The 26,821-nt window shown below is 38.6% G+C and overlaps 2 protein-coding genes and 3 non-coding genes across 5 annotated transcripts in view; all 5 read left to right on the top strand.

Moving 5' to 3' along the window:
* Positions 1 to 1,355: 1,355 nt before the first annotated feature.
* Positions 1,356 to 11,783, top strand: RABGGTB (Rab geranylgeranyltransferase subunit beta). Its single transcript, XM_041750288.1, has 9 exons — positions 1,356 to 1,415; positions 3,125 to 3,232; positions 4,619 to 4,816; positions 5,585 to 5,690; positions 6,532 to 6,584; positions 6,667 to 6,777; positions 8,074 to 8,199; positions 10,693 to 10,842; positions 11,200 to 11,783. The coding sequence occupies exons 1-9, from the start codon at positions 1,413 to 1,415 to the stop codon at positions 11,338 to 11,340; spliced, it is 996 nt and encodes a 331-aa protein (XP_041606222.1). The 5' UTR covers positions 1,356 to 1,412; the 3' UTR covers positions 11,341 to 11,783.
* Positions 2,849 to 2,927, top strand: LOC121488540. Its single transcript, XR_005987154.1, has one exon. It is a non-coding gene; the product is annotated as a small nucleolar RNA SNORD45 (small nucleolar RNA).
* LOC121488539 lies at positions 3,721 to 3,802 on the top strand. The gene has a single exon (XR_005987153.1). It is a non-coding gene; the product is annotated as a small nucleolar RNA SNORD45 (small nucleolar RNA).
* LOC121488538 lies at positions 4,957 to 5,028 on the top strand. The gene has a single exon (XR_005987152.1). It is a non-coding gene; the product is annotated as a small nucleolar RNA SNORD45 (small nucleolar RNA).
* A 1,752-nt stretch (positions 11,784 to 13,535) lies between the features above and the next one.
* MSH4 (mutS homolog 4) overlaps positions 13,536 to 26,821 on the top strand; it is an 80,028-nt gene continuing 66,742 nt past the window's right edge. Inside the window, exons 1-5 of the mRNA XM_041748584.1 lie at positions 13,536 to 13,749; positions 13,876 to 14,217; positions 17,739 to 17,921; positions 23,116 to 23,276; positions 24,604 to 24,714. Of these exons, the coding sequence (XP_041604518.1) occupies positions 13,536 to 13,749; positions 13,876 to 14,217; positions 17,739 to 17,921; positions 23,116 to 23,276; positions 24,604 to 24,714 (1,011 nt within the window). The remainder of the gene's footprint in view (positions 13,750 to 13,875; positions 14,218 to 17,738; positions 17,922 to 23,115; positions 23,277 to 24,603; positions 24,715 to 26,821) is intronic.

The following is a 26,821-nucleotide window of genomic DNA, read 5'->3' as shown; positions in this document are numbered from 1 at the left end:
AGACCTGAGCCTCACCGCCCTCAGACACTTAACCCACTGGGCCATCCAGGCCTTTAGGGGAGATTTTTTTTTTTTTTAAGACAAAAAGTATTAGGGCTAGAGATCGTCCTCACTAAATGGTCAAAGTATCAACTCACCAGAAAGAAATGCTCCATTTACACGCATTTTTTTTTAAAATTTTTTTTTTTTTGTATTTATTTATGATAGTCACAGAGAGATAGAGAGAGGGGCAGAGACACAGGCAGAGGGAGAAGCAGGCTCCATGCACCGGGAGCCTGATGTGGGATTCGATCCCGGGTCTTCAGGATCGCGCCCTGGGCCAAAGGCAGGCGCTAAACCGCTGCGCCACCCAGGGATCCCTACACGCATTTTTTAAAAAAGATTTTATTTATTCATGAGAGACAGAGAGAGAGAGAGGCAGAGACCCAGGCAGAGGGAGAAGCAGGCTCCGTGCAGGGAGCCCGATGCAGGACTCGATCCCGGGACTCCAGGGTCATGACCTGGGTCAAAGGCAGGCGCTCAACTGCTGAGCCACCCAGGGATCCCCAACTTGCGCGCATTTAATAAAGTGGCCTCAAACTATAAATGGAACAATCACAGAGTTACAGGGAGGAAAAAAAAAAGAGAGAGAGAGAGAGGAGAGAGCTCTATCATCGCAGCAGATCCAACACTCTTCGTTACTGATGGTCCCTATAGGCCAGTGCGTCCGGCCCATAAAGGTGTGCATCCTCCCCGCGCACACCAAGGGTCAGGGGGCGGGGTGGCCGGGTGTCCTGACAGGTGCTCAGAATGCAGACGTGGGAGAAGCCCGAAGGGGGCACCTAGGAAGACCACCGACCTACACGCCCAGCAAACCCGAACTGCGCGGAAAGCTCGCGGAAAGCACGCGGGTGTTTCTTTTGCAGAAAGCAATCCACAGCACGTGCAGGTCGTAGCCCTCGAGGCACACACGGAGGGAGCGGGGGTGGGGGGGAGACAGCCGCAGCCGGGGCCGAGAAAAATCGAAGTTACTGGGCTTATCGATCAATCCCTTGCGTGCAAAAATCCTCCTAATTACCACCCACTTCAGATCTTCGGAGTCACGAGGGGCCTCAAGAACAAACTTATTCATTTATTTTTTAAAGGCCATTCAGGCCCTTAAACATCGCTTAAGACTTCGCGACGGCTCAAGGGCGCGGGGACACCGCGAGCCAGGCGGAGGCAGGTGCCCGAGGATTTGCGCTCAGGCGGCGAGGACAGCCCCGCGCCTCCGGCGGGGTCCTCGGGCAGCCGCGCAGCCGCTCCTCGCTGCAGGCGGGAGCGCGGTCAGCTATGCCGCTGCCCGCGAGGGCCCCGGCGGGAGCTTTCTGCGCAGGCGCGCGCCGCCTAAATCCGCCGCGGAGCGCGCCCGGGTTCTCTTTCCGGTCTCAGTCATGGTGAGTGAGGTGGTGCTGCGCGGCGCTGCCGGGGCGGTGTGGCTGCCGCGGGCCCGCGCGGCCGGTCCCTGACTGAGGGTGGTCGAGCGGGTGTCGGGAGCGGTCGGGGGAGGCGCGGGCCTTGGAACTTGCTTTTTTTTTTTTTTTTTTCCTTTTTTCCGGGCACAGGGAGGGTGAAGTATTACTCAGCGTTTCCTGCGGACCTCGCGGCCTCTAATTTTATCTAGGCTTCCTCCTAACAGGCAGGCCTCAAGGTTCGCCGGCCCGATTTCTTAACAACTCAAAAAAAAAAAAAAAAAAAAAAAAAGAAAAGCCTTGAACAGTCGGTGCTGCTGCTCCTTTTTAATTTTTTAATTTAAAAAAATTTTTTTTTCCTATGTGTTTGTGGGTTCAGAATCTACAAAGTCCTCACCGGTACGGTCTTTGAAGGATGCGGTAATTTTTATCTTATTTATTATTTTTAAATTTTATTATTATTTTTTATTCATGAGACACACACGCACAGGCAGAGGGAGAAGCAGGCCCCACGCAGGGAGCCCAACGTGGAACTCGATGCCAGGACCCCAGGGGTCACGACCTGGGTCGGAGGCAGGTGCTCAACCGCTGAGCCACCCGGGGGATCCCTGGGTGGCTCAGCAGTTTGGCGCCTGCCTTTGGCCCAGGGCGCGATCCTGGAGACCCGGGATTGAGTCCCACGTCGGGCTCCCGGTGCATGGAGCCTGCTTCTCCCTCTGCCTGTGTCTCTGTCTCTCTCTCTCTCTGTCTCTCTGTGACTATCATAAATAAATAAAAAAAAAAATTTTAAACGGGATCCGATGGCAATCCACCAGGTTTTCTTTTTCCCGGTGGTCGTCATGATGCACGTGCAGGGAGTTGAACTGCTGCCTCGATCACAGGGAGCTAGGATGAGAAGTGAGCGGGCGACCACAGAGCAGCAGCCTGGTTTCCAGAAGGCTTGTTGCACACGAAGAAATGAAGACTAAAAGCTGGGGGCGAGGAGGCCCGAGGAGCTTGAGCATGAACCGAATAGGCGAGGATCCCTAGAATGGTCCCCAGAGAACTGGACTGTAAATCCTGGGCTGGCCACGATCTGATTGTAGGGTTGCCACTTGGTGCCGCGTGCAAGCTGTTAGGTCGTCCTCAACTGGGAAGCTTGGACGTCCTTTTGGGTGTTTGTTGATTTTACTAGGACTCTTTTTTTAAAATTTTTATTTATTATTTATGATAGTCACATACAGAAAGAGAGGCAGAGACAGGCAGAGGGAGAAGCAGGCTCCATGCACTGGGAGCCCGACACGGGATTCAATCCCGGGTCTCCAGGATCGCGCCCTGGGCCAAAGGCAGGCGCTAAACTGCTGGGCCACCCAGGGATCCCCCACTAGGACTCTTAAGTGAGAGAGAAGCAGCCGCAGAGGAGGGTGAAAATGGTCTTGGGTCGATGATGAGCTGGCATGTATTCTGAATCTGCAGTTGGTGATTACTCCTTCAGCTCTAGAATTACTCTGAGACCTGAGAAATACCCGAATCTTTGCAGGAGCTTCAGGGCTCAGGTTGCTTTGAGGCAGATGAAGTGGCGGCTTTTCAAACAAAGTTGGTGTGTGCAAGATGGGATCCGAGTGAAAAAAGTTCTGATGTATATTGGGTATGTGCACTGGGGTCAGGCATTAAAAGAGGACAAGTTATTAAGTCCCTGCTTTTTATTTGGAAAGGGCACACCACAGAAGGATGTTACCATCAAGTCAGATGCACCTGACACGCTGCTGTTAGAGAAGCATGCGGATTATATCGCGTCCTATGGCTCCAAGAAAGATGATTATGTACGTATGAGTTCATGTTGAAAGTTTATTTTGAAGAAGTGAGTGCGCAAACAGTAAGTAGGTCTGTATGTGTGGCCCATGGTTTTTTTTTTTTTTTTTTTTTAAGATTTTATCTATTCATGAGAGAGGCAGAGAAGCAGGCTCCATGCGGGGAGCCCAACGTGAGACTCGATCCCGGGTCTCCAGGATCAGACCCTGGGCGGAAGGCAGCACTAAACCACTGAGCTACCCAGGCTGCCCTATGGTCCATGTGTTGTTTTTTTTTATTTTTTATTTTTTTAATCCTAACTCTTGCTTGCCGAGGACTGAAGATCCTTGAAGTGCTGTGTGTGTAGCTTTGGCCACCTGGGGTTGAGGGTTTATCAGAATTAGCCATGGGTCTTAGAGGCTTTGCAAGACAGAATAGATTCCCCATCTGCCCAGATTCTTAAAAGAGGTTTGAGCTACAGAAGAGGCCTGTACTTTTGTAGCTGAGGTATTACTTGCAAGGTCAGTGATGTGTTGGCATGTATTACCTGACTAAACGGCTGATGTGTGATAACACAAGCTCTAGAATTACGCTGAGACCTTGAAAAAGTTTTACCCTCAGTTCAAACTTCTTTTCTGGGACATTCTTAGAAAAAAAAGTAATGAAGCTGGAAGTCAGTATTTTTCCTTCTAGTATCTAAACAACTGGGTTAATTTACCATGTTGGGAAACCTCTGGTATTGATGAATTTGTGACTTGTTGAATTCCCATAACCTTGATGGAGTTGTTAGGATCATATTTATTTTTTCCCTGGATGTTTAGTTAAAGGGTTAGGTCTTGACCCATCCCTGCCTTTTTTATCTAGTGCTCACCAGCTGACTAAACCCAGAATATGGGTTCACAGCAAACTATTGAGACTATTCACCTGATTGAAAACTGTAACATGGGACTAGCAAAAATTTATTTCTGGACTAGTCTCTATCAGTTTTTATGTCTGACTTCTGCATACCATGGCCATTTTGGTTTTCAAGAGGTTGTATCATTACTAATAGGTAGTAGATGAGGCTGTGTCCATAGTCCATATATTAGTAGGATGGATGTCTAATAATATGATGTGGATACTCTGAAAGAAAATACTTTCTCCCCAAACTTGAGAAAGGTTGGTATATTTTTGAGTTCTACTTCTGGTTGGCTCTTAGGAATTAAAGTCCTATTTGTCTGGTCATTGACAGATGTGTTTATTATCTGCATCTCTGATACTACTCCCCATACCCCCAAATTTGAGAGCCACAAATTTAAAATAAATACTGATGTTAGGATCAATTGAATTAAACAGTAAGTGTGGCTAGTTTTATGTGTTTTATCACTTTGACCCTGCATCGATTCAAACTGGCACATTGAAGTAATTGTGTATTTCAGGAATACTGTATGTCTGAATATTTGAGAATGAGTGGGATCTATTGGGGTCTGACTGTGATGGATCTGATGGGACAACTACATCGGATGAACAGAGAAGAAATTCTGACCTTCATTAAGTCATGTCAACATGAGTGTGGTGGAATAAGTGCTAGTATTGGACATGACCCCCATCTTTTGTACACTCTAAGTGCTGTCCAGGTAAATACTTCCTAAGATTTAGCAGTCTTGCTGTATTCTCTTACCTGAGAATGGAGAAATTGAATTGGGTATTAGTAACGTGACAAAATTAATGTCAAAAAGTTTCCCTAATCTTTTCAAACAAAGCCTGTATTCTACAAGGTCAATGATGTGATGGCATGTATTAGCTGAATCCAAAGTTGATGTCAATTGTAAGATTACACTGAGACCTTGAATGGTAAAATGTTTATTTTCAGTATATATAAATAATTTGAAAATCACCAAGTGGAGTTAAATGTTTTAATTTTGATAATCGTGAAGATCCAGAATTATTTATGTTTGTTTCTTTTAAGAATGCTTTTTTTTTTTTAAGATTTTATTTATTCATGAGAGATAGGCAGAGACAACAAGCAGGCTCCATGTAGGGAGACTGACACTGACACGAGACTTGGTCCCGGGTCTCTAAGATCAGGCCCTTGGGTTGAAGGCAGCGCTAAACCGCTGAGCCACCCGGGCTGCCCCAGAATTAAGGTTTTAAAGTCTACTTCGGTACGTGTAAGTTAGTAAAATATAAAAGTTTTGCAATGCTAAGTTACAATTTATATGTAGGAAATAAATGATTTATGTTACTGGTTTGGGTTGGTAATGTGGCAAAGTAGAAAGGTCTGCACATTTCTAAAAAGTTCATAGTATGTATGAACAAAGTTACGCTTGAAGATTGAAAAGGTAGTTGAAAATCAGAACAAACTTAGCAGTGTTGAAGTATTTACTTATTTTTTTTTATTACAGATTCTTACTCTGTATGATAGTATTAATGTTATTGATGTAAATAAAGTTGTGGAATATGTTCAGAGTCTACAGAAAGAAGATGGTTCTTTTGCTGGAGATATATGGGGTAATGTCCATCTAATCCATGCTACCCAGAATACCAGTATTAGAATCTCTGTTTTGGTGTTTATTGTAGTGATAAGGTTTGTTGGAAGTTTTTAAGGAGGCTTTGCTAATAATTATAAGGAGATTTTTAAGTTTTTGATCTTTTCAGGTCCCACTAAGCAGCTGGTCTTACTGAAGTTAAATGGTCTGCTGGAAGTTCCAGCATGCACTGTGCTAGTTATATCAGCATACAGGAGAACTGGAACAGAGGGGGCCAGTCTAAGAGATGAGGTAGGTGAAATTTTTTCCCCCAATATTTGGTGGCTTTGTAAAGTTTTTTTTTTTTCTTTTCTTTTCTTTTTTTTTTTTTTTTACACAAACTATTTACTGACAAGGGAGAAATACTCAAAAAACTTTACAAACTTACTAGATATTTGAGTGGAGGGAGGGAATAGTACTATACTTGATAAATGTAGATAATCTCTGCTTTAGGGCTGAATACAGTGCAGGCCGGAGAGACCAGCTGCTTCATGGGATGTGAAAATCTACTTTTATGTAATAGGGTAAGTTTATTGTCCTCTTAGAAACTGAATAGTCCTTTTGGTTCTGTGTTATTTTCCCTTTTGGATGCTCTAAGCAACTTAAGATAATTTGCTGTATTTTTGACAATTTTCTAGTTCTTGATTTTCTTAGAAGTCATTTACTTGTGATTTAGCTTTCCTCCTGGCATAAATGTTAAGCTTGAACTCTTGGAAGTTTAACCATGGTAGTTGTACAGTTTGTTTTTAGTTAACTGGCATTACGTACTAGGATCAGATAGCTCTGGGAGCACTTAGTTTTCATTTGATTCCTTTTTCTTTTAGGAGAAATAGATACAAGATTCTCTTTTTGTGCGGTGGCAACCTTGGCTCTGTTGGTAAGTTTTGAATATTGTATTGGAATAATTAAAGTGCCGTGATTATTTTGGAATTCAATAGGCTTATTTTTTCTGTTTGTAGGGGAAGCTAGACGCTATTAATGTGGAAAAAGCCATTGAATTTGTTTTATCGTGTATGAACTTTGATGGTGGATTTGGTTGCAGGCCAGGTTCTGAATCCCATGCTGGGCAGGTAATTTATTAATGCAGATTAAAATATGTCAGTTTTGAAGGGATAAGTAGTGAAAACTGGGAAAATACATTAAAAGCAGTTTGGGTGTCTGTTATATATGAATGAAATTAAATTAATGTAACATGAGATGTTATGTAAGAATTGCTTAAATGCAGATAAAGGAAGGCATTTTTACAGTAGCTTGTTTTATATACATTACCTGTTGGTGGAAGCTTTTGGCCCAAGCAAACCTAAGTAGATTTGTTACCATGAAAGATAACATTTTGGGGATGTCCGGGTGGTTCAGCTGTTGAGCCTTTGGCTCCGCATGATCCCAGGGTCCCGGATCGGGTCCTACATTGGGCTCCCTGCGTGGAGCCTGCTTCTCCCTCTGCCTGTGTATCTGGCTCTCTCTTCTCTCTGTGTTTCTCATGAATAAATCTTTAAAAAAGAGAGATGTTTTTATTTTCCATTAGTCACTCCCTCGCCCCGCCCCCCAAGTTTTATTTAAGTAATCTGTACATCCGACATAGGGCTCAAACTCAACAACTCTGGGATCAAGTTCTGTGCTCCAACTGAGCCATCCAGATGTTCCTATTTTCCATTAGTTTTTTTTTTTTTTTTTTAACAAAATTAAGTTTCCTCTATTGGCACTTGGCTTGAAGATTATCAAAGGTCTCTACCATAGAGGACCATTAGTTTTTAATTAAGTAGATGGAACAATCTGTTCCCTACCTATCCTGAACACTTATTTGCTTATGCTAGAGAGATAAATAGTATTTGTACTATTATATATTGTATATGTAAAAGGTAAAATAAAATTTGCTTTAAGAGCCACCTGGCTAGCACTGTCAGTAGAGCATGAGACTCTTGATCTTGAAGTTGCAAATTCAAGGCTCCATGTAGGGTGTGGAGAGATTACTTTAAAAAAAAAACAAAACTTTTTAAAGATTTTATTTATTTGACAGAGCAGGAGCAGGGGGAGCCTGACCTGGGGCTTGATCCCAGGACTCTAGGATCATGACCCGAGCTAAAGGCAGGCAAACATTTACCGACTGAGCCACCCAGGCGCCCCAAAAACCTTTTAAAAAAACTGCTTTTAGCCATGAGGAAATGTTGACAGTAGAATTTCATTACAGATTTGGATCCTAGAATTAGTATGTTTGGATTTGTTCAGATATATTTGCAATTCTGACTTGTTAATAGCAGATTTTTAGACAAAAAATGACATAAAATGGCATTTTAATTGAGTAGTTTTATCACTATATTACAATTGAAAAATTATCATACACATATACTTTATGTCTGTAATTTTAGATCTATTGTTGCACAGGATTTCTGGCTATTACTAGCCAGTTGCATCAAGTAAATTCTGATTTACTCGGTTGGTGGCTTTGTGAACGACAGTTACCATCAGGTGGACTCAATGGAAGGCCCGAGAAGGTATTGTTTCATAAGATACACTGTGTTCTAATAGCTTTATAATTCCAATAGCTTCTTGTAAACTGATAACGTGCTTTCCCTCCCCTCATTGCAATTTTTCAGTTGTACTTCTTAAAAAATGCCCTGGGCGAAAGTAAAACAACTAGAGTGGAGATACTTCTAAGACTGTTGAGGCAAAGATGGGTTTGCTACCTTCTGATAGCTCTTTTTATGACAAAGCTGTCTTCTAATCTTCCTGTCCTGAAGTAGCATCTGGAGTTATCTGAAGGAAAACCAAAAAAATGGCAAATGCTCTTAGCTTTATTTATATTTGTATTCAGACATAGTTTGAATTTTTAAAGTATATAAAAATTTGCCACTGTGTGAAGAAGGCTTGGGAGTCTGCAGAAGTGGTGGTGTCCGCTGCCTTTGCCTCTGAGCTCAAAAGATTTGGGGCCATGGCTCCTCCCTTTCTACCCTAAGCTGGAGGAGCCCTGGTGGGACAGTATATCTTTCAACTGGGAACTACTTTCTAGTCTGGGCTACTGAGCCGGACCTGCTCTCAACACAGCTACTCATCTAGAGCCCAGAACACTTGGGAAACAGACTTAGACCTTTCTGCGTAGGAGCCATCATCCACCAGCCAGAAGTCAGTCAGTCAGCCTCCAGAGAACAGGGCACTACAGAACACTGGACAGCTACCTGCGGTGGCTGGCTCTTAGCCACATCCATCCAGCTCTGGACACACCCCAGAGCAGAGATGGAGATCTATGGTGGTGGGCACTTCCAGAATGATGCTGTCCTCCCTACCCCACCCTGGATACATGCTACTTTTGAATCATGAACCATGACCATATGGACTTAGGAAAGCGGAAGGATCAGCCTGGGAACTTGTTTCTTCGTTTAGTCCCTAATAAGACAATAAATGTTGTTTTTAGAGGCCTTAAAAAAAAATGAATGAAACGAAGCTATTTCTTTGAACATTTAGTTCTAGACCTATACCAGGAAGAAATCAGTCCTACATTAAAAGCTTTATTTACATCTGGGACCCCAAAAGTACTGTTGAATGAACACATGTATCTTGTACAGAAATCTCCATGTCTCCTCATGGATGTGAAAGGACAATTTATCAAATCAATGATTTTTTTAAAATTATGTCACAAAATTTGTATTTAAAATGCTTATTAAATTTTTTTAGAAAAACCCAATTTTGACACTTTGATTTGGAGAAAAGGAAATTAAACCTTCCTTTCCAAGTCTGCAGTTCTCTTTAGCTCTCACACATTATGTTCGAAATTGGGTCTGTAAAGGCCAGGTAGTAAATGTTTTCAGCTCTGTAGAACATACAATCTTGTTGGCAAGTACGTAACTATCCTGAAGAGCAGATGGTGCCATAGACCATAAGAAACCAGTGGGCATACCTGTGTTTCAGTAAAATTATATGGATACATTTGAATTTCTTACGATTTTCCTATTACAAGACTGTGGTGGTGTTTTTTTAAGATTTTGTATTTTTAAAAAACCACTTAAACCTATAAAGAAACTTTTGGTTGTAGTCTAGGTTTGACTTCAGGGCTGTATCCTGCTGGATCCTTGGCCAGGAATATGATATGGCATGGTGGTGCTTTTATCTGGAATTGTATTTTTGTTTTAGCTTTGCTTGCTTAATATTTAGGAATAAGTTGAGTGGGGAAATAGCCACAGGCTATTTTCTAGCTAGTTTTCTAGCTAGTTAAGGTCCAATGAAAAACCTGGGCAACTTTCAACACTTAGAAAATGGATCAGGAAAAAAAAGAAAATGGATCAGGTTTGGGATTGCCAGGAATCTACACTTAGGTAGGACAACTTTTAATGTGCCTGTGAATCACCCATTGATTTTTTTTTTTTTTTTTAAGATTTTATTTACTCAAGAGACAGAGACAGGCACAGGCAGAAGGATAAGCAGGCCCCATGCAGGGAGCCCATCGAAGCGGGACTCAATCCCAGGTCTACCAGGACCACACCCTGGGCTGAAGGTGGTGCTAAACCACTGAGCCACCCGGGCTGCCCTCACCCATTGATTTTGTTGAAATGATTCTTGAATCAAAAATGAGATACTCTGCAACTTTAAACTCAAGTGACCCGTGTTTTGAGGAGCCAAGCTTTAGATTATTTTTAAGAAAGTATATGCCTGTCTGGACAGCACTTGTTGAAAATGCTCTGCTTAGGGAAACAGAATATATGTCACCATGGATTTCATGAGTTTTAACCACCAGTTTCTTGGTTTCATTGCAGATACAATGTATAGGGAGGGTTGTCACTGAGTACCTAAACTAAGAAACATTTAGCATAGGTGTGGATTGAAATGTTTGGTCTTTTTTCCAGTGATTATCTTTAATTCTGTAAATTGTATTCATGGATTTTAGCATCTTGAACTGCATGTCAGTATATCCCTAATCCCCACCACCACCACCACCACCCCACGTTTGGAATAGAAACTAAAATGGTGGCGACTGTGGTTTTTTTTTCTCCTAGTTACCAGATGTCTGCTATTCATGGTGGGTGTTGGCTTCCCTAAAGATAATTGGAAGGCTTCATTGGATTGATAGAGAGAAACTGCGAAGTTTCATTTTAGCCTGTCAAGATGAAGAAACAGGAGGATTTGCAGACCGACCAGGAGACATGGCAAGTATAATTCTGACATGTTCATATAATAGTTATGTTGGTTTAAGTTACTTTTCTGGCATTTACAGACTTAGAAATGGTTGATAAAGTGTTGCTTAAAAAAGCGGGATACTATTCTGTTTAATTTTTATTGGAGAATATATGAGGGTATAAAACAAGTTCATAGAAATTGTCAAAAAGTATGGTAAAGGTTCTATATTTATAAAAAAAAAATTTAAAGCCATCATTTTTATTTCAGAAAATTTTAAGCAATTATTTAAGTAAAAATATAATGGAACCCAATATAATTTGTTCAGAAGTAGGGTTTTAGAAGTTTTCGTTTTTGTAATACTCTATAAATTCTTATTTTTTAAATAGGTAGATCCTTTTCATACTTTATTTGGAATTGCTGGATTGTCACTTTTGGGAGAAGAACAGATTAAACCTGTTAGTCCTGTTTTTTGCATGCCTGAAGAAGTGCTTCGGAGAGTCAATGTTCAGCCTGAACTAGTGAGCTAGACATTGATGGAGATACGAGATAATGCTTAGTATAGTTTTGCCATCTTAACATTTCTGTAAAGTGCTTATCAAATTTAATGACTACTGTGTCACTATTTTGTATATGAATTGTATTAATTTTAATAAATTATGTAATTATACATACTGTAAAATAAAGATCTTTATCTTCAGCTTTAGATTTTTTTCTGCAATGCTGTTATCCTGAGTACAGTATTTTGTTTCTGCTTAAGTGTACTTATTTGTATGTTTCCTTAACAGCAAACTATTGACTAAAAGTTTAAGTCCTGTGTTCTTCTTGATTTTCCCATGTGCTTCTTTCATGTCATATAATAATGGTTAATGTAAATTGACCTATATCAATGAGAATGTTAACTGGTAAAAATGATAAACCTATCCATATATGAATTAAAAGATTGACCAGAATAAATGGCTGTTGAAATTTGGGACTGTTTCATAAGTTAATGGTTACTCTGAACTGATCACTAATTTAAGTTAATGATTCATTTCACCATCTTAGAATAGGACTGCAGTCTAGACTACATTTCTTGTTTTTAAAATGTTTTATATCAGAATATACCAGTTAAGTACCAAGGGAATTGTTAGCCTTTAAGGAAATAGAAGTTGATAGTTTTCCACAACATTGTTTGAGTCTTTTTTTCAAAAGACTAAAATGAGTATAAGTATTCTGAGAGTTTTACATTCTTTGGTGAAAATAAAGTAGTTCGGTGAACATTTTTCTGGAAATAGAAGCCGAAATTTTCTCAAGCGTGTTGACAATGACTAGTAGTTTTAAGGATAATGATTAGTGGGGCTCCTGGCTGGCTTAGTTGGTAGTCCTGCCTCTATTGGTCTTGGGGTGGTTAATTCAAACCCCACAGGGAGGGTAGAGTTCACTTGGACATCACTCACCAAGATAAATTTTAACATTGTTGAAAGATGCTTATGTGAGATTCTTGAAATGTCTACCATTGTCCTGATAGTTCACTGATTTAAAGAGTTTAGGGTGAATTGCACTATTTCTGAAAGTTTGGAATTGGATGATGGAACATAACCTTATTTTTATTTTTAAGAGATCTTATTTATCAGAGAGTGCACAAGCAGGGGGAACAGCAGGTGGAGGGAGGGAGAGGGAGCAGCAGGCTTCCCAAGGAGCAGTGAGCCCGATGCAGCATGGGCTCTACTGGAGATCATGACAAGGGCTGAAGGCTGATGCTTGACTGAGCCACCCAGGTGCCCTGAACATAATCTTATGTAAGTGGTATTTGAATCTTTTGAAGGTGTTTTGAGGAATCCAGTCGTCATGTGGGTAGTTATGTAGGAATCCAGTCACCATGCTCTTCTAGACACCTCATATATTGAGAATTTAGCAATTGCATGAATTCAGGTCTTTTAAATTGAAGTAGGGTTGATACGTAGTGTACAGTATAGTACTTACTTTCTCAGTCCCAGCTTTTCTGAAGTTGGTACTATCCGTACTCAAGACAAGTAGGCACAACTTAATTTCCTGAAGGTCTTTTTGCAGTTTGGATTTGCAAAAAGTCTCTTCCTGATTAATTTGTATTAATTAATAATTATATTAATTAATTAATATGAGAAATTGGGAACTGAGAGCGTTCTCCGTTCTTGACTTGGTCCTTAGGGTGCTGTGCATACAGTCCTACGCTTAATGGGAAATACCTTGTAATAACCGCCTTGATACATAAGCTGTAGGAGGCCAATGGCTCCTTTCTGCGTTTCCCTGTAAGAGCAGCTAAGTGAGCTGCACACTGAATTTGTTTACACCGTCATGGGCGTTGGGTGTCCAGTGATGGACACTGCGTAAATTTAAACAAGAAGCTTAGTGTGTTTGGGGGTGTGTGGGAGATACTAAAAGGCACCAAACACTTGGTAAAATACAGTGCTGTGAGAATAACTGGTGTACCAAGGTGGATGGTCCTTGATGGGCTCTGAAGAATTCCATCAGGTGACCCTTGCAGATTGAGGAGAGCGATGTCCCACGAAGCCCAGGGCCGCAGCCTGCGGCGGGGGGGCGGGGCGCGGGGCGACGCTGGGACCCGCTGCGCCTGCGCGCCGGGCTCTGCCGGCTCTGCGGCTGCGCACTGCGTTCCCGCCCTTTCGCGGCGACGCCCGCGCGGCCGGTGAGGGCGAGGGCGCGCTCCGACATGTCGGGCCTCTGCCTGGGCAGCTTGGTGCGGATGCTGAGGCCCGAGGGCTCCTCAGGCTCGCCGTCGGGCCCCGCGGCTTCCCCGGCCCTGGGCGGCGCGGGGCCCCCGGGCGCTGGCCCCGACGGTGGGCGCCGGGAGACCCCTCGGAGCCGCCCCTGCGCGCGGGCCTCGTCCTCGTCGTCGCCCCCGGGCCCGAGCAGCAGCGCCCGCGGCCCCGGCCCGTGTCGCCCGCAGCCAGCGCCAGGCGAGGAGCGCGGGGGGGGGGGGGGGGGGAGGGTTCCGGCGGGGGGTGGGGTGGGGGCGGGGGGGCGGCAGGACACGTGAGCGGGCCTCTCACCTGAACATGCGCGTCCTTCGTCCTCCCGCGCAGCTCGGCTGGCGCCTTCGTGTCGGGACGTCGGGACTCCGGGCTGTGCCCACGCGCGGCGCGGGGCGGGCCGAGGAGCCGAGGAGGTGACGGGCCGCTCCGCCGTTGGCTTCCGGGGCGCCCGTGTCCCGGTGTTCTCCCGGCTCCGGGCTTCCCGAACGCCGCTCCGCCCTGTTCCTCTCTCACCCTCCGGAGACCTGCCCTGCGCGCCTGTCGCCCTTCCCAAGTTGCGCTTTGGCCTTAGAGATGAGTTTCTTTCTCTAGGCCACTTGTGGGTTGTGACCACGGCTCTGACCCGCCAGGCGCCAGGTTCCTACTTGGCGCTCTCCTCAGACCTGGCGGGAGGCCGGTGCACACCTGGCTTCCTGTACGGGTAAATCCAGCCCCAGCCCCTAAACCGGTTCTTTTCCGCCACCACCGCGTTGCCTGAGTTAGAGACCTGTAAGACTTCAGCAGGTAACTCACAACAGCCAGCCAGTTAAGAAGTCCTGTCTTTGTCTTTTAGGTCCTATCTTTATCTTTTATTGTTTTTATTTTTATTTTTAAAGATTTTATTTATTTATTCATGAGACACAGAGAGAGAGAGACAGAGGCAGAGACACAGGCAGAGGGAGAAGCAGGCTCCGTGCAGGGAGCCCGACATGGGACTCGATCCCGGGTCTCCAGGATCACACCCTGGGCTGAAGACGGGCTAAAACTGAGCCACCTGGGTGTCCCCCATCTTTTATTTTATTTTATTTTATTTTATTTTATTTTATTTTATTTTATTTATTTTTTATTTATTTATTTATTTATTTTATTTTATTTTATTTATTTTATTTTATTTCTTTTTTTATTTATTTTATTTTATTTTATTTATTTTTTATTTTATTTTATTTATTTTTTATTTTATTTTATTATTTATTTTATTTTATTATTTTATTTATTTATTTATTTATTTATTTTATTTATTTTATTTATTTTTTATTTTATTTTATTATTTATTTTATTTTATTTTATTATTTTATTTTATTTATTTTATTTTATTTATTTTTTATTTTATTTTATTTATTATATTTTATTATTTTATTTATTTTATTTTTTATTTTATTTTATTTTATATTTTATTTTATTTTATATTTTATTTTATTTTTATTTATTTTAATTTTATTTTTTTCTTATTCATGAGAGACACACACAGAGAGAGACAGAGACACAGGCAGAGGGAGAAGCAGGTTCCATGCCAGGAGCCCGATGTGGGACTCGATGCTGGGTCTCCAGGATCATGCCCTGGGCTGAAGGCGGCACTCAACAGCTGAGCCTCACCCAGGCTGCCCATCTTTATCTTTTAAATAATTATTTTTCCCTTGTGTCTGTACCATTATTATATGCCTCTCATTATTTTATGTGTGAATTATTGCATCAAATTCTGGCTTTGGTGACTGGCCGGTTGGTAGTACTATTTCCAGATTAAGTGGGTTTTGTAAGAGAGGCAACTTAGAGGGAAAATGAGTTGTGTACGGACATGTTCAATGTGAAGAACCTCTAGGATATCCATGGGGTCACGCTGAGGCAATTGAGTATATGGATTTTGGATTAAGAAGAGAAACTTAGGAGAAATTCAGGTTTGGAAGTTACTCCTCTGTTTGAGGTTGGAAGGAAGACGATAAGATACAGTTAAAGGAAGGTCAAGGAAATTGGAGGGCAAGTAAGATGAATAAGTTTCCAGAAGGAGCTTAGAGTCTAAAAGTAACCTGAGAACAGGAAAACAACCCTTTCTGTCCCTAGTTCCTGGTAACCACTCTCTTCCGTTGTTCCTTTACGTCTACATAATGGAGCACACTGTCCTGGTTCTGTACACCTTCTTTATAATGATATCCTTACACCCTGTCCACACCTTTGCAAATCTTTATCAGACTTCTTGGAGTATCTTAGTTTGAATCTGTCGTCCAGTTGCTGCTGGTACCTGAATAAAGGAGTTTGATTTTATCGCAGGATGGGTATGGGGAGACACTGAGGAATGGTGAGAAAGAAAATTTCTTTTTCGGAAAAGATCACTGGTGACGATGGGAAGAATGGATTAGAGAGGCATAACACTAGAATCAAGGAGAACAATTGAGAGACTTGCAGGCCTGAAGAGGATAATGCGCTTAAAATGGGCTAATAGGAGTGGAGATGGAGGGAAATTTTAGTGGTATTAAAAAAAAAAAATTTGGGGGGATCCCTGGGTGGCGCAGCGGTTTGGCGCCTGCCTTTGGCCCAGGGCGCGATCCTGGAGACCCGGGATCGAATCCCGCGTTGGGCTCCCGGTGCATGGAGCCTGCTTCTCCCTCTGCCTGTGTCTCTGCCTCTCTCTCTCTCTCTGTGACTATCGTAAACAAATAAAAAAAAAATTAAAAAATTAAAAAAAAAAATAAAAACAAAACAAAAAACCTTTAAAAAAAATTTTTTTTAACTAGACTTCTAATTGGGTGTGAGGATTGATTAAAGAATTAAAAATGATTCCTGACTTTAAAACTTAAGTGACAATAGTAGGCCAGTACTGGTAATAAGTTTTGAGGGAAAGATGAGTTCATTTTTGAACATTTAAAAGTTTTGGAGAGAAATCTAAAAAGCTTACATCCGAAAGATAGATCTAAGGACCTGGAGCCACACTGGTAGGATTTTCTGTGATGATAGAAATATTTCATATCTGCGTTAATATGGTAGCCATCAGCCAAACATGGCTTTTGAGCATTTAAAATGTAGCTAGTGTGGTGAACAGAATTTTTAATTTTCGTTATTTTTTTATTTAACTTCAATAGTCTCGTGTGGTCGGTAGCTACTATATTAAACAACACAGGTACAGGCTTAAGAATGGTTCTTGCATTTTTAAAGGGCTGAAAAAGTAAAAGAATGTTTTGCGACATGTGGAAATTATGTGAAATTCTGATTTCAGTGTCTGGACGTAAAGTTTTATGGAACCACAGCCATGCTGCTTATTCATGTACTATCGTCTATGGCTGCTTTCTCAACATAGTGTCTGAGTTGAATAATTATGACAGACGATATGGCCCACAAAGCCAAAAATTTACCATCCAGCCCTTTATTAAAAAGTTTGCCAAACTGTGCTTTACAGTTTAAGAGAGAAGTTAGGGCTATATATGAGGGGTATAGATGATTAGAAGTAGATATTAATAGAAACCAATATAATAAATGAGATGCCCAGAAAGATGTATAATGCTAATTTGAGAAAAAAGGTGAAAAAGTGTGGAACCCTGGGAAGCCAACAGTTCAGAGGCAGACGGGAAAAAGAATCGGGCAAAGTGAACTAAAAGCAAATGGTTTAAGGAGAATCAGAGTTGTCATGGAAGTGAAGGGGAATAGGAGAAGAGCCCCAATATATATTTTTAAGAATGTTTATTTGCCAAGACATTAAACTAGGCTGTTTATGTATATTCTTTCTAATTTTATGACAATTCTGTAAAATTATGTCAATAGGAAAGTGCCTAAATTAAATAAGGAAATGAATCCAAGTGAATCTAAAACTCTTTTTTATACCATTTGCATGGAAGGAGGGAGTTTCATCAAGTTAAACGCGGAAAAGAGTTCTTGTAATTGCTCTACAAAGTAAACCTACGTGCTATATTTAAAGGTTAGGAGCTAGTTTATGATTCTACCAAGAGTAGTCTCAGCTTGTAGAAGCATGTTAACAAGCACTTTTCCTTATATTTTAGTACAAGTCTATTTATCAACAATGCCATTAAATTTGTCATAATTTGCTGTGTTTTTAAAAGTCATCAGGTAAAGTTTTATAGAAAGTGAACATGATATAAATTACAGTGATTAAAAACATTATTGCATAATTCTGAATCTTTAGTAACTGATATTTAATTTTCTGAATTTAGGTTCATACTTTGGAAACAAAAGATCTAATGCAGAAAACACATTTGCATCAGATATTACTTTTGGTACAAGCTCATCTTCTGCACGAGATAGTAATTATCCTCAAATACTAAAAACACCATTGTTTGCTGGGAATCCTCAGAGATCAGGTTATAAAAGTTGGACACCACAAATGGGATATTCAGGTAAAATGAGAATGAATGGAATGTTGACCTAGATGACCTTTTGAAAATTTTAAGGTTTGTAAATTATTAATTAGGGTCGTTAAGTTCATTTGAAGGTATTTGTAGCTGATACAGATGACTGAAAGAAAAATACCTCATTTTACCCATATCCATAATTTGAGGTTAAGTTAATGCTACATAGTTTCTGATATTTTTTGCTAATAAGTGCAGGTCTACATTATTTTACTATTCTGACAAAAAAAAGGAGGAAACTCTCCCTTTTATACATGATATTTATTTAATCTGGAAGTTGATCCTGATAGTACTATTGTGCAGGGTTTTTTTATACTTAAATTTTGGTTTTTATCTAAATCTACTAGATTTTCTTGGGAAAAGGGATGAAATAGGTCTTCATGTGTAAGTATTCTCTAAGGTACATGCAGTGGAATTTCTTGGATACAAAATATGTGAATGTATACATTTACAAGATAATAATGATCTATTGTTTTTCTAAGTACTTCTACCAGTATATAATATTACTAGCAACGTGTGAGAGTTCTTGTTGATCTACATCCTCTCCAATATTTGGTATTGTCAGACTCCCTAATATTTACCAGTCTAACAGTTGTAATATACTAACTGTAGCCTGATTTTGCATTTTCATGGTTATTAATGAGGTTGAGTATCTTTTGTGTGCTTTTTGACTATATAGCTAGCTTTCTTTTCTTTCTTTCTTTCTTTCTTTCTTTCTTTCTTTCTTTCTTTCTTTCTTTCTTTCTTTCTTTCTTTCTTTCTTTCTTTCTTTCTTTCCTGTGAAATGACTTGGTGTATTTTACTATTTTTCTTTGGCTTATTTTTCTGGATTTGTAGAATTCTTTATATTTAGAATACATGTTCTGAATATATATTCTGATGAGTACATATATTGTGTATATCTTCTCTAGGTTTGTGGCTTGTCTTTCTCCTTTTTTATGATTTTTTTGATGAACAGAAGTTCTTCATTTTATACATTTTTAGTAACGGTTCTGTCTTCACTTATAAGTATCTTACAATTGTGTTTTATATATGTCTATTAGGTCTTTTTTTTTTTTTTTAATAAACTCTACACCCAGTGTGGGACTTAAACTCATCACTCTGAGATTAAGAGTCACATTATCTATCCCCTGAGCCAGCTAGGTACCCTATTAGGTCATTTCTTTAATCATGTTGTTGAAGTCTGTATGACTAGAGACTTTTTGTAGAGATATATTAAGATCTCTCATTATGATTGTGGACCTATGTCTCTAAGTAGTTCTATTAATCTTTTGTTTTGCTTATTTTTTTAAAGATTTTTTTATTCATGAGAGAAAGAGAGAGAGAGAGAGAGAGAGAGAGAGAGAGAGAAGCAGGCTCCACGCAGGAAGCCCAATGTGGGATTTGATCCCGGGACCCCAGGATAACACCCTGGGCCAAAGGCAGGCGCCAAACCGCTGAGCCACTCAGGGATCCCCTGTTTTGCTTATTTTGAAGCTATTTTATAGGAGCCGAAAAATTTAGCATTGTTTTATTGTAGTATGAAATGACTCTCTTCATCTCTAAATAAACTTTTTGCCTTAAAGTTTACTATTAATATAGCGATTCCTTTTCTTTAGGTTAGTGTTTATATGATATATATATCACACACATATATATATATATATATTTTTAAAGATTTAATTTATTCATGGGAGACACAGAGAGAAAGAGAGGGAGGTAGAGACACAGGCAGAGGGAGAAGCAGGCTCCATGCAGGGAGCCTGATGTGAGACTCCATCCTGGGTCTCCAGGATCACACCCTGGGCTGAAGGTGGCGCTAAACCACTGAGCCACCTGGGCTGCCCTATATGATATATATTCAAAAAATTTTTGACTTCTAAACTTTTACCCTCAGGCCTTTGTACGTCGTATTTCCTATGCTTAGGAATTCTTTCTTCCCCTCTTCATAAAGTCAACTCTTATTTATTCCCCAAGACTAAGCTTAAGTGTCACTCCTTTCAGAAAGCTTTCTGTTATCCTGCAAGTCTAGGTTGAGTCTCACTGCTAGGTGCTCCCATTTCACTTTGCATTTTACTAATAATATTGGTATTTTAATTGTCTTTCCTCTTTGCTGTGCTGTAAACTCCATGAAGGCAGAGACTATAGCAGTATGGATCTAATTGGAAGGTAGAACTATATAGTGATTTAAACAAGGGAGGTTTAATATAAAGAATCACTAAACTATGATAAAAGAATCACTATAGGATATAAGAAAGCTTATAGCTTACCGTATAGCTGAGGAGGGGCCCAAGGGATCATACTTGGAATTGGAAGCAAGTATGAAAAAGCAATACTTTTTCAGGATTCATCTCCCAAGTCTGGGGTATAGATTTCCTTGGAGAAAGTGAAATTGAACCTATTAAATGGCAGAGGGTGCAGATTTGCCAGACAAAGGTTAGTCTACTGTCTCCCTTCGAAGTGGTGCTATATGGGGCATTTAATGTTCATCTCTGCTTTTGGCAGGTTAGGTACCCACAGTGTGATTGACCAGGTTGGCCTTGGTAAGAGGAAGTTCATGATGTTGAGCCATGCATATCCTTGCCACCATGGCTGCTTTATTCTTAGGCCTATTAAAGATGCCTGGGGTTGTTGAGATAAGAGGCTAATTGACATCCACAGAGTGTATCATTTTTGTTTACCTGATTATCAAGGGTCTCCTCTATAGTAGATGCCCTTTAGTAGGCATTTGTATGAGACACAAATATTTTAAAAGTTTATGCCCATTCAGAGAGGGTCCATCTGCATACTTTTTCCCTAGTTTTTCTTGTTACTCTCTTCCACCCTTATTTCTTCCAAGTCCCTAACTATCCAGCTAGAGCATTACCAACTACGTATGAATGAGTCTAAATCTGTATTTCTGGTACCGTACTACTTCATTCCAGATGTGGTGGACAACTAAAGGTATTGCTCAGAGTTCTCTACAAAAGATCAAAGTGAACAAAACAGCTTAAAAAATTAGAATAGCAATGCATATCAAGTAGCTCAGTGAAAGAGAAGTTTCATGGCAGAAAAGCAATGGAAGAAATTATAAAGGAAGAAGATCGTACAAAAGCAGAAGTGTTTACGATATCAGATCAAGATTGGTAGCAACTACAAATCATTTTCATTGATTTACAAAATTTTTATAAACAGATGGAAAAATTAAGATTTAGTAAAAACCTATATAAAAAGACATAGACGTCTCAAAAGGAAATATAGAAAACAAATGCATATACTAAGTTATGTTCAATTTTGATAGTAATTTTCAAAAATACGAATTTAAGTGTCAGTACTTTAAATTACTCAGTAATAATAATATAATACATTTCAGAAGGCAGTAAGGGTAAACATACAATAAAATTGGTTTTTCCCATATACTGCTGATGTATCAAAAATTGGAAAAAATAGACTTGGTATATGGGCACCTGGCTAGCTCAGTGAATAGACATGTGTCTCTTAACCTCATCATGGGTTTGTGCCCCATGTTGGATGTAGAGATTACTAAAATAAGCTTCAAAAAAATTGGTAGAATTCTGAAAGAAATTTGGCAATATATATGAGATCCTTAACAGATGGTGGTTTTCCTTTGTTCCAGTAATTGACTTCTAAGGATTCACTTTAAGGAAATAATAGACCCACAAAGAAGCTTTAGGCACTAGGATGCTCATTATATCATTACTTACAACAGAGATAACAGTATAAGTGTTCCTTTAGAAGTTTAATGGAGATGTCTTCTGAGTGTACTGAATTTCCACTGGAACTTGGTATTTATTTTCCAATTAAAAATAGAAAGGCCTTATTCTATTGCAGAACTTAAACTGACTTCATAGATCTAATATAAACTCAGTTATAATGTATAAATAAGATGGCTTTTATGGCCAAGAGAGTTTATAGATCTAGACATAATAAATTTTTAAATGAACTCTTAAATTGACTACTAAGATTATGTAAGTGTATAATTTTGTAGGTATTAGAAGAGTAGAAAAAAATCTAGGTCAAGGAGAAAAAAGAGAGGAAATGGCTTCTGTTGAAAGATTGTCAAGGATATCAAAATTATGTTTGCTTTTGGACAATAAAATTTTACATATTTTTAGTCTGACATTTTTTTCATCCATGAATAATGTCTCATATTTAAATAATTTCATATACTTTACAAAAAACCCCATCTATATTATTGCATATAATTCTTAACAACAACTTTGTGAAAAAAGTTTGGTATTTCCACTTTAAAGATGAATAAATGGTTAGTTTTGTAAAGGTTACAACTTATCGGTACAGATCTCAAAATCAGTAATAATATGTAAAGGTTAGGAGGGGCAGATCTGGACTCAGGCTGCGCGTGTGCAAAGTCTGACTTTACTAGTACCATCCATGCTTCAATCTCCTTATAGGTAAATGGAATAAATAACGATATATATATGATAAAATTGTGACAGTTTTTTAAAAGACTTATTTATTTGACAGAGAGAACACAAGTAGGCAGAGCAGCAGGCAGAGGGAGAGGGAGAAGCAGACTCCCCACTGAGCAGAAAGCCTGATGTGGGACTTGATCCCAGGACCTTGGGATCATGACCTGAGTTGAAGGCAGATTCTTAGCTGACTGAACCACCCAAGGCCCCCTAGAATTGTGACAATTAAATGAATTAATCCAAATAAAGAATTTAGAACATTCTTGGCACATTGAAAAAGTAACCAACATTACACATATAATTACATCTAATTGGAGTTTATAGTTATAATATTTTATTCTTTATAAAATGCATATAATCCCATTGAATTAGGCAGGGCAGTAACTACATTTTGTGATTTTTGATTATTTATTATGAAGTAATTTGCTCAAATTGATACAGCTTTTAGATGATAGAGAAGGATAAATAATCTAGGCTTTCTGATCCCAAATTCAGTGTTCCTTCATAACTCCATTCGAATAAAATGCAAAATAGGACAATGTATAAGTTATTTCTAATTTTGAGGTGAAGTTTTGGCAAAATACTTTTGAGAATTAACATTTTTATTTGGTCTGGATATGAAAAGGTTTTTTTTTTTTATTAAGGAAAAAGATTATTTCCTTGGATATGTGAGAGTCATGTCCTAAACTTGGTGTTTTGAGATCTTATAAGAAAATGTGAAAACATACTGTTATTAATGTTTATACATTTTCTTTTTAAAAAAATTTTAACAGCTACATCATCATCTGCAGTTTCAACACACTCCCCATCAGTTATTGTAGCTGTTGTAGAAGGTAGAGGACATGCCAGAGGTGAAATCGGAATGGCAAGTATTGATTTAAGAAGCCCACAAATTATATTATCTCAGTTTGCAGATAACACAACGTATGCAAAGGTAAGTATTTATACTCTTAGAAAATGATTGAGTGAGCACTATGTGATTTTCAAGTCACTGCTTTCCTAATTAGTCTACTTTTTTGTGGAATAAAGATTAATCACAATTGCACCAATGTAGGCTGCTCTGAAATAAAATTGTTTTACATTGGATTTTAATTTTTTGAATGTATTTTGTCCTAAAAATAATATGCTTTGCTGTTAATATGAATATTTCAGATTACTGTTAGTTTCTAAAATTAACATCTTCAAATTAATAATTCTTGGACTCATTCCAAAGATTATATATTAATGCTATTGCCAAAGGGTTGTTTCTCCTGAACAGTATTAGAATTTTGTTTTCCAGAGTTCAGGGAACCTGATCTTTTAGGGCAGTCATAATTTAACAACTTCTTGCTTTTACTGCCTATCACTTAGCATTAATTTGGGCCATTGGCCTATTGTCATGGGAATTTTTGTCAATTACAAAAATGGAGGTAAAAAAAAAAAAACAAAAATGGAGGTAATCTTCAAATCTCTGTATTTTAAAAAGTTATTTGACCCAATTTCTATTATTAAAAATATATACTATGTTATTTGTAGCATTTTATTGTTTTTTCCTTTTTTCTAATTCCTTTTTATGGTTTCTCAGTACATAGAGTTACTTTTCTATCTAATAATTAATTTTTTTAACATACCTAACAACCTACATGATACTAGTACTGCATGCTAACTTTATCTCTGGGTATTTCACATTTTTATGCAGTTTTTAAAAAATAGGAAAAAAGCTTTTTTAAAAACAGAAATATTTGGCAAATTGGCTAAGAATTTCTGTGTCTGGGATAGTTACAAAAAATGCAGTTATACTGTGAAAGGCGTAAGTTGTAAAATATGTGTTTCTCATCTCTGTTTCTATACTGTTCAACTTTTAAGCTATACCAGTGTGATCATATTGATCATAGTCATAGTATTGAATGTATTTTTTTATGGAGATGGACAAGATACCAAATAGATTTTATTTTAAAACATCTTGTTTTAGGAATATGTATCTGATAAGTTCAAATTAATTTTTGATCTTAAAGCTGTTACAAATAATTTTGAGGTAAAATATAACCTATGTTTATGATATTTTACATATATGATATATATCTTTATATATACCTGTAGAATATGTTTAATATATCATTATTAAAAATATTTTTAACTGACATCTATAATTAGAACAGTTGTAATTTTGTGTATCTGTGAATTAATTTTAAGTACTTACCTCTCAGAAAAATATGCCACTTGCTTGGTTTTAGAGAATCCTAAGCTTACATTTAAAAAATTATTTATTCAAATGATTTTAGGTGATCACTAAACTCAAAATTTTATCACCTTTGGAAATAATAATGTCAAATACTGCTTGTGTTGTGGGGAATTCAACTAAGTTGTTTACTCTGATCACAGAAAATTTCAAGGTAAGTGATTTTTATTCTCAATAGTAACATTCAAATCTTGATTTAAAATCCATTCTGTAATAGCATTCTAGAGAAAAATAACGTGAATGACTTTACACTTATCCTAAAGTACTGATTAAATACAAGTCCTAAGCTAATGGACTATTAATACATAAAATAAAAATGACAGGGCATCCACTTACTTGATTTGGTATCCTTGCCCTACTTTAAACAAAAGGGAAACTGTTTCAGATAATAAAGGAGGCTTCTCAGAGTATACTCAAGGCAGACCCTTAGAGAAAAAGTAGATTCCCTTAGGTATAGCTGTGTGGAAACTAGTTATTGTGCTGCCAGACTAGTTGAAATCGAAGTTCGTATTCTAGGGGATAGCACTATCAGCAAGTGCTTTTTATTTTAGAGAATTTGATCTATAGTACAGAATTGTTTCAGCTTCCCCTGGTAGCATGTAGCATGTAGTTAGCCTGCTGCTCTAAGCCTCCACCTGTGGGACTGTGCCAAGGAAGTGCCCTGGAACTTTATCTTATGGATGCATTCCCTGTAAGTGAGAGGTTTTCCAGCATGCAGTTTATTTCTTTCCTTTAGCAAATGTTTGTGGAATGGGGGCTGTAGTTCTGAACCAAGTAGGAAGCATTGCAGTTGGAATAACGCTTGAAGAGTGCAAATTATTTTCAGAATATACTATCTTATGTTTGTAGCCTTATCTTTAACACATTTGACATCAAGCTGAGATTTAAAATCCAATGATTCTTTATTCTTTATTCTTAGTATATTCTTTATAGTTCTTTAGTCTTAATATATTCAGCATCTGCAATCATACAAGATTTATTGTCGTGCTCTTAGAGATCCTTTGTAGGTCAGCTGTCTTTGACTTTTGCCAGACGTGGCCCTTATTGTCAATCTGTTTCTATTATACAGGTCTCTTATATACTGCCTTTTTTATGTTTTAAGTTAAAAAAAAGAAAAAAAGAAAAATTTATTGGTTTATGTAACTGAGAAGCCAAATGGTTGGATAAATCTTATCCCTACTCTCATCCCCATCCCCATCTTTTTTTTTTTTTTTTTTTAATTGTTAGGTAGATTACTTCTGTGAAGTTTAAGATGATTATGATGGCTACAGATTAATATCATCTCAGTTTAGTTAATTCAGAGGAAAAATACATTCTTTCTTCCAGTATCCAATCCACATATAAATTCTAGGGAAGAACCCCGGTGGGCCTTGCTTTGTTCGTATTTCTACATGTTAGACTAATCGCTATTTCTCAGGGTAGAAGCAATATGATTTTTTTTAGAAGCAATATGATTAATTAATCCCTGGTCTTTTGCTTTCTGTGGAGCACAAAGCACTGTAATGGACAGTTCTACCAAAACCACATGGAATGTAAAATAGATGAGTCCTTCAAAGGCAAAAACAGCATCTATCCACTTCACTTGAGATGTAGGGCAGTGTGGCATGGTACTTAAGAATACAGGAGTCAGACTGCTTGTTTCAGATCTTGATTCTAAGTGGTCTTGTGCAAGTTAAGTTACTTTAGTTTTTTTTTAATCTGTAAAATAGGGAAAGTAATTTCCTTCTAGAGAATTGGTATTTAATTAGACAAGTGACCTCATTGATAAGGTTACTTTTGGGCAAAGTCCTAAAAGGAAGTGAGAAACAGAGCTATCGAAGTATTTGGAGTAAAAGTCTTATAGGGAAAAAGTCGTATAGGGAAAAACCAGTGTTACTATTATTATCATATTACCATACTTACCATAAAAAAACCTTCATTAAAAGAGAAGCACTATTTAGTGAAAGGGCTTTGTAGTCAGAGAAATCTAAATTCAAGTCTCACCTCTGGCACATATTAAATGTATGATGTTAGAAAAGCTACTTGACTTTTTGGAATTTTACTTGTAAGGAAATTGTAGTTAATACAAGACTTATGTCATAGAGTTACTGTGGAGATTGAGTTAACCTAAAACAATCTTGCTGCATAACAAATTCCCTATCTCCTCATGAGTTTTTTTTCTTATAACTCTTTCATAGTCCAGTGTTATCTTTTCTTATGTACTCTTTTTATTCAGAGTAAGTAAACCTTTTACTCTATAACTTCATGCTTTTTTCTGTACT

This window comes from Vulpes lagopus, chromosome 3 (assembly GCF_018345385.1).
Source record: "Vulpes lagopus strain Blue_001 chromosome 3, ASM1834538v1, whole genome shotgun sequence".
Lineage (NCBI taxonomy): Eukaryota > Metazoa > Chordata > Mammalia > Carnivora > Canidae > Vulpes > Vulpes lagopus.
The sequence above is the reverse complement of the archived record's forward strand: the minus strand, read 5'-3'. Positions and strand labels throughout refer to the sequence as shown.